The sequence below is a fragment of the Gavialis gangeticus genome, unplaced genomic scaffold (genome assembly GCF_001723915.1).
Source record: "Gavialis gangeticus isolate Ggan-Ray unplaced genomic scaffold, GavGan_comp1, whole genome shotgun sequence".
Classification (NCBI taxonomy): Eukaryota; Metazoa; Chordata; order Crocodylia; family Gavialidae; genus Gavialis; species Gavialis gangeticus.
This window is the reverse complement of record NW_017729028.1, coordinates 21,835,943-21,842,652: the sequence shown is the minus strand read 5'-3', so window position 1 is coordinate 21,842,652 and position 6,710 is coordinate 21,835,943. Positions and strand designations below refer to the sequence as shown.

The following is a 6,710-nucleotide window of genomic DNA, read 5'->3' as shown; positions in this document are numbered from 1 at the left end:
TATAAAACCCTGGTAACAGAAATACTATCCTAATCATAGTCTCTTGCCTCCAGCTTCAAAAGGACTGGAAGGAGAGAAATTAAACTGCAAAATTTGCTGGTAGAGTAATATTAAAGAAGATTTAATATTGTCGGGGAGGGAAAGCTGGAAATTACCCTAGAATTATCTTTCTTTGTTTGAGAATAAAAAACAAATCTTTTAAAAGGAATCTCACTCCATTTTAATGTCCTATTTTTAATGTAATTATCTTACAAAGCTATGAGCACGAAGCAACTTATTTTTGGCAGTATAAACATCATTAGCAATTTACATTTTAGTATACTTGTAAACCCCAGCCAGCATAAATAAAAATGATTACACAGTAGTAATGCTGCATACAGGCTGCTGCTGAGAAGTCAGACGAAAGGAATGATGCTTATGGTTTTTCCGCACCCCTGGCATTCCCACACAAACAAAAACAAGGTAGAGGCTAGTTATCCAAACAGTGCTGATGTCTCAGCCTTATTCATCATTATTGCCCAGGCCATTTACCATTTGTATTAAAGTAGCTTACAGGGAGAAATCATGGCTTGGTATTGAATGCAAGGCTAGAGCAGGACTCAGAAGATGGCAGCACGTTGTCCAAAAAAACCACAGATTTCCTATGTGATGTTCAGCTGGCCATAACATGCAGCCTGGCGGTGGATTCCCATCACAAACCAGTGGTAAGAATTCCCTACCTCATGCTGATGCTGTGAAGATAAAACCCATTTGTAACTTCACTTAGGAGTGTCAAATAAACAGGGAGGGCTCCCAATCCCAGCATGCAAGGCATTGCACACACGCAGAGGGAGAAGCAGCCACTTCTCCAAACAGCTGCCAGTCTTAACAGACCATCAGAAAGGCAACATTGTCCCCATGTTTAGAGAGGGGGAACTGAGGGACAGACTGATCAACAGACTTCCACCGACCCACCTGGGGAAACTGGAGCAGAGCTGGGAAGAGGGAAGATTTGAGGCCTCCCAGGACGTTAACCACAAGACCATCTGGTCTGAGATCTTCCCCATATACCACACGGGTTTAAGAACAGGGAAGACAACAAGGCAACACCTGGCAACTGCAGCAAATGCTTTTGATGTTAGGGTTTAGCAACAATTACAATTGCTACGTGTGTCTGTATAGAAAGTGATTCCTGCACTCTGCTCTGTTGACACTGAGATAAGGAGCAGTGAAAATGAAATCCCTGAACCAGACTTAATCCAGAAGAGTCTCTGGATTCCCATGCCCTGGGGCAGAAAAGGAGGCTTTGTCCTGGAAGTTTCTTTTTTCCATCCAGGTTGCGGATGGGGGTTTGTGGTGGAAGTAACTATGGGAAACTGATGGAGGTTGCATCCTGCTACAGAATAACGGCACACTGCCAGTCACGAGGCTGGATGCCATTATGAAATAAAACTACCAACTTCTCTGGGGAATAGTTTTCTCTCATGAAAGAGTCGATCCCTCCTGGTACAGTCTGTAGTCTGCTGCCTCAGGAATTGCAGTGGGAGAAGCACAGGTGTGGAGGTCATCAGGCATCCTCTGCCATTTAAAGAGATCCCAAGGAAATAGATAAGAAATCTTCAGCTGGACCCTCTTGCCCCTTTCTTGTTGACATTTTGGTGCCATTTTCACCCTTTTCTCCTGTAGCAGCAGTTTCCAGTCTGTTTGTGACCTCACTACCAGTCCAAGCCTAACCTGCACAATTGAATTGCTGTCAGATTCACAACCCTGGTCTGTAAATGCCGCAGCCCTGTTTGGGGTCACAACCCCTATTTTGGGAACAACTGCCGTACAGACAAGCTGTTGTACACCTGTCTTGCAAAATCTACTAAGTGGGAGCAGCCAGCAGTGCCATACGGTTAATGCTGAATCAGTTCACATTCTTAGCAGCGGGAGCAACTTCCAGGAGCAGCTGGAGATGCAAAGTGACCCCTGGTAAGAACCGGGGGTAACATTTAAAATGAACCAAAGGGAAATAGACAATGACCCCACTGAGAACGAACAGGATGACGTAGAAAAACTCTATCTGAGGCTGGTCGATGATGGGTGCAAGCACCAGGTACACAGATGCAATCAGCACAATTATCGGCATAAAAATTGGAACCTGTGAAGACAAAGCATCAATTTAAAAAATCACAAAATCCATGGACTTGGCAAATGCCACTCCCACTCCAGCACTGAAATGCAAAAGGGGCATAGCACCTGGCAGGACTGGGCCCCAGTGCATGGGATTCCAGCTAGTTTTGCATCACTGCTCATTTCCTCCACGTACACAAGTGCTGCTGCACTTACACCCACGTTTGTATGCATGAATCATGTACACAGACACTTGGGAGTAGGGCATTTTTGCTCAGGTGGGTGGATGCCCAAGTGTAGATATTCTTTCCATATGTTTGGCCTTAAGAATGTTTAAGATTCAAAACAGCTCCATCAAGTGATGGTAAATGTACAAGAGGAACGATCCTCCAGAGTCAGGGGACAGATGAGATGCTCCATTTGGTCTTTTTCATCCCTAACTTCTCTGAATGTCCTTCTGAATACAAGATTCTGAATTATGCCAAGGGATATGCTCTTCCTGTTGTACTGTGGAGACACAGGGAACATCTTTCCTAGAGCTCCCCAGCCTTATCTCCTGGAAGGCACTTCTCCACCTGCCAGAAATGCCGGATATTTCCCTTTGGGTCCCATCTCTAATGGCGCAGTTCTAATCAAAACTGCTGTTCCACCAGGTGTGAAAGTGAGTCTCTTACAGACAATGGCACATCACACAGCCAGATTCTTCTATGGCTCCAGCCCCCTTAGACAAGATCATGGACTTTGGGTGCTAGGGACATGAGCTTCTACATTCTGAACTAATGAACTTGGCTGTCAAGACAAGACCATAATAGGCTGATAGCTCCTGCAGTTTGGCCTGGGCGCAGATACAGTATTTCATACACACTGAGCAGAGGGCTGCATCTCCACTGCTTGGTGCCAGTTCAGCCAACAAGGTGGAATTCAGGGTTTTCTGACTGCTCTTGTCCCCCCAGCTTTACCTGCAGCAGTTATGGTGGTTTTGGTGTCTTGGGGCCATATGCCTTGTGCAGCAAGGTTGATTGCTTACTTTTAGGAATAGGTAGGCAAGGACAGCTATGGGGTGGTTTGGGTAGAGATGATCCTGCCTCAAGCAGGAGGTTGGATTCTGTAATTTGATGATGTCAGGACAGAATCACAGAAGAGAGAGGTGGAAAAGTCACAGCAGGACATCAAGTCCATCAGCCTCCATCAGAGTGGCTGGGCCCAACTGGGCCTTCACTTGTGCTTTTTCAAGACTGCCTCTGCACCCCCATCTCAGGAAGACCACCACAATTTAGGACTCATTGTCACCCTGAGGAAAAGCCTTGGGTGTGTGAATGCAGCCTGTACTGCATTCCTTTTAACGCCAGCTCTTCTGTGTGGGAACTCCCCTTTCAGATGAGTTGTCTGCCTAACTGGAGAAGGCCTGCAGCACCATCTGTTGGATACTGGGAAGGGAAATGGTGGGACTCCAGCACAAGCCTTCCTAGCAAAGCTATGGCCTGTGCAATGTCTGGGATGTCACTGCTGGACAGTTCCCCCGACGCAAACCAAGGAGAGTCCTCCAGCTGTGCCACAATGAGGTGGGGGAAATGTCCTTTTAGAGCTCCCCTCCTCCTTCAGCTTTTACTGACAGGCTGGGGGAGGAAGTGGGGTGACTAGGGCCAGGGAAGGAAGCAGCAGCTCTAGAGATCAGAACTGCCTTTCATTTCCTCTCTTGTGCTCCTAGCAAGAAGTAGTAGCTGAAGACACGCTCTGTGCTGCTGTGCTAGGTGGGCTGTCAAGTCGGTAGCCATCTGTTCTTATAAGGCTCCACTGCTCCATCCTTCGGGGTGGGATGAAACAAAGCACTTGATTAAATGATGCCTTTAATGGATGCACTTCATCCTCCCCTCCAGGGGCAAAGAATAAGGGAATAAAGGTGATTATTTTAAATATTTACCTTATAAGCTCTTGGCAGTTCCGGTTTCTTGATCTTTAAATACAGAAGACCAGCAATAGTTGTGCCATAGAAAATCCAAGCTACAAAACTGAGCAAAAAATAAAGTTATACCAGCAAGTTCAGGAATTAGATTGGCTGATGATGAGAGTCTGGGGCTTTTCAGGCACCAATTGCATGCATCTTTTAGAATAGGCACTGCCTAAAAAGGGGGCTCTTCATAACCATTTAGCATAAACTAGCCCTTTTTTATTTCCCTATATCCAACATTTCTTGGACCCAGGAATGTGCTCCATTTCCCACAATTACACTGATCAGAACTTTAAAGCAGCAGGTTCAGATACATTTGTACATGCATCTGAAGCTGCTCTAACAAGCAAATAAATCTTAATAGCAACTTTCACACCTCACACCCCTGCCAGCTAGCAAGCACTTTTTTTCTTTTTTTCCTTTTTTTTTGTTACAGCACCTGTTTTCTGGGAAATAACCTGGGTTACAGAAAGCATTACTGTTTATAAACAGTGTCAAAAACAGGATTGGGGAGGGCAATGAGAATGCTCCACATACCTGAAAAAGTTCACAATGCTGCTGAAGTTTCCGGGTATTATCATCAATAAAGACATTGCAGATGTAAATATCAGGGCAGGGGAAGGCGTGAAGCATTGCACATGAGCCATAGACAGAATATCTGGCTGGAAATCAAAGCACAAGGTAACAGACTATCCTAATCATAAGTTCAAAAATGCTTACTCCTGTGTACTGCAGAGGGAGTTTTGCACAAAACCCTAGCTCATAACTGGACCAGGATGTAGAAGCAGCTCTACCTGGAGGAATGTAAATGTGGAGCTCCTCAAGATTGTTTTTTGTCTCTCACTGATTTCATTTTGAAATCTGCTCAGCCTGCAAGGAAAAGATGACATTTTCTAGCTGCTGGCTACACAAATCCAGGCTGCGTGTCAAGCCGACCCCCACTATCGTGGATCATGAAGAAGTTTCTGAAAGAAAATTCTGCCCCTAGTTACACCCGTGTCCCCTGCTGTTCTCCAGCTCTGCCCTCAGTTATCTCCACGGCAGGTTCTTTAGTGGGACCATTTGGGGAACTAGCCACCCAGAAATGATAGGCCGCTGCCGTTTATGCATTTAACACAAACCCAGAATCGTTTCAGAAAGTGGAGTAACACTGGCTTGATTCACTGCCTGGTTCAATGGGAGAGTTCAGTGAGACAGACTGTATTTTTTACTTACTTTCTGGGGAACCCCCCCCAAAACATCATGTGCCCAGACAAAATTCAGCACGAGTGCCTGGAAATCTGGGTAAGAGTTCAAAATTTGCACAACTGGTTACTGCAAGTGTTCAGATGCTCTGTGCTTTCAGATCCTGAACTGCTCAGCACAGATGCCTGCTAAATTTCACATCTCTCTATGCCTGGGTGCTACCAACTTCCATTTCTAAAAGGAACTGTGCAGTAAAGAAACCACAAAGCCACTCCTCTGCAATGGCCAAAGCAGTGTGAAAATGCAGGGGCTGCAGAATCCATACACTTAGGCAGCTGAAAGGAGAAATGGGAAGGGGGGAAGAGAACAGAAAGGAGATGAAATTTCCCCTGCTGAAGCCTGAGACCATTGTTTTTAGTCCTGTTCCCTATGGCCACAGAGAAAAACCCATCTCCATCCCCTCTGTAATCACCTTTCAGGTATTTGACGACTGTTATTACATCCCTCTTTAAACTTCTCTTCTCCAAGCTAAATAACACTAGATCTTTCAGCCTTTTTGCATGGGTTTACCAAAGGTAGACTATGACAGACTAGCCTGATATCTGTCTTTGATAGGATAAGTGATTTTCTGTGTGAGCAATTTGAATATCTTTCTGCTGAAGGCAGAGGAAGAGCTCCCCGTCTTCTTCCTGGGCGACCCAGTCTTCTGTCTCAGCCTGTCTCAGTCCACTAGAATCACTGGACAAGCTCTTACAAGACGACCTGGTGAGGGGCCTGTGGGTGCTCGACCACCTGGGCGACAGCGATCATCGCCTGCTGGAATTCACCATCCAGCGCAACATAGCAAAGGCCTGCAGCAAGGCAGCAGCCCTAGATTTCAGGAGGGCAGACTTCAATGAGCTACAGAGAATAGTCCGGGAGGCACTGAGGTCCCAGAGGGGAGGGGAGCCAGGTGTCCAAGAAGAGTGGTTGCTCCTTAAGGAGATGATCCTCCAAGCCCAAAGGGAGGTAATCCCAACACGGATCAAAGGGAGCAGGAGGGCACAAAAGCCCCCATGGCTCACCAAAAGCATCCAGGAATGTCTCCTAGCTAAAAGGGAGGCGTACACCCACTGGAAGGGAGGGGCCATCACCAGGGAGGACTATACTGCAGTTGCTCGGGGATGCAGGGGGCGGTCAGGAAGGCCAAGGTGGAGATGGAACTGGGACTAGCTTCCCGGATCAAGGACAACAAGAAGTCCTTTTTTAAATACATAGGGCAGCAAAAAGAAGGTACGTGGGGTAACGTGGGGCCTCTGCAAGACACGCTAGGAAATTTGCTCGTCACACCAGATGACAAAGCTAAACTATTTAACGACTTCTTTGCCTCCATTTTCCTGAGCAGGGACCAGATCAGCCCCCCCACCGGGCCCCCTCAGGCCCCACGGGAGGTGCACCCAGGCCAAGGGTCAGGGAGGATCTAGTCAGGGAACTTCTGGAGGGG

The 6,710-nt window shown here is 46.7% G+C and overlaps 1 protein-coding gene across 1 annotated transcript in view; it reads right to left on the bottom strand.

Moving 5' to 3' along the window:
- Window positions 1-208: 208 nt before the first annotated feature.
- The window catches only part of LOC109300190 (b(0,+)-type amino acid transporter 1-like), a 19,529-nt gene continuing 13,027 nt past the window's right edge, over window positions 209-6,710 (bottom strand). Inside the window, exons 4-6 of the mRNA XM_019520803.1 lie at window positions 4,580-4,704; window positions 4,016-4,103; window positions 209-2,122 (exon numbers count right to left, since the gene is read on the bottom strand). Of these exons, the coding sequence (XP_019376348.1) occupies window positions 1,889-2,122; window positions 4,016-4,103; window positions 4,580-4,704 (447 nt within the window). The 3' untranslated portion in view covers window positions 209-1,888. The remainder of the gene's footprint in view (window positions 2,123-4,015; window positions 4,104-4,579; window positions 4,705-6,710) is intronic.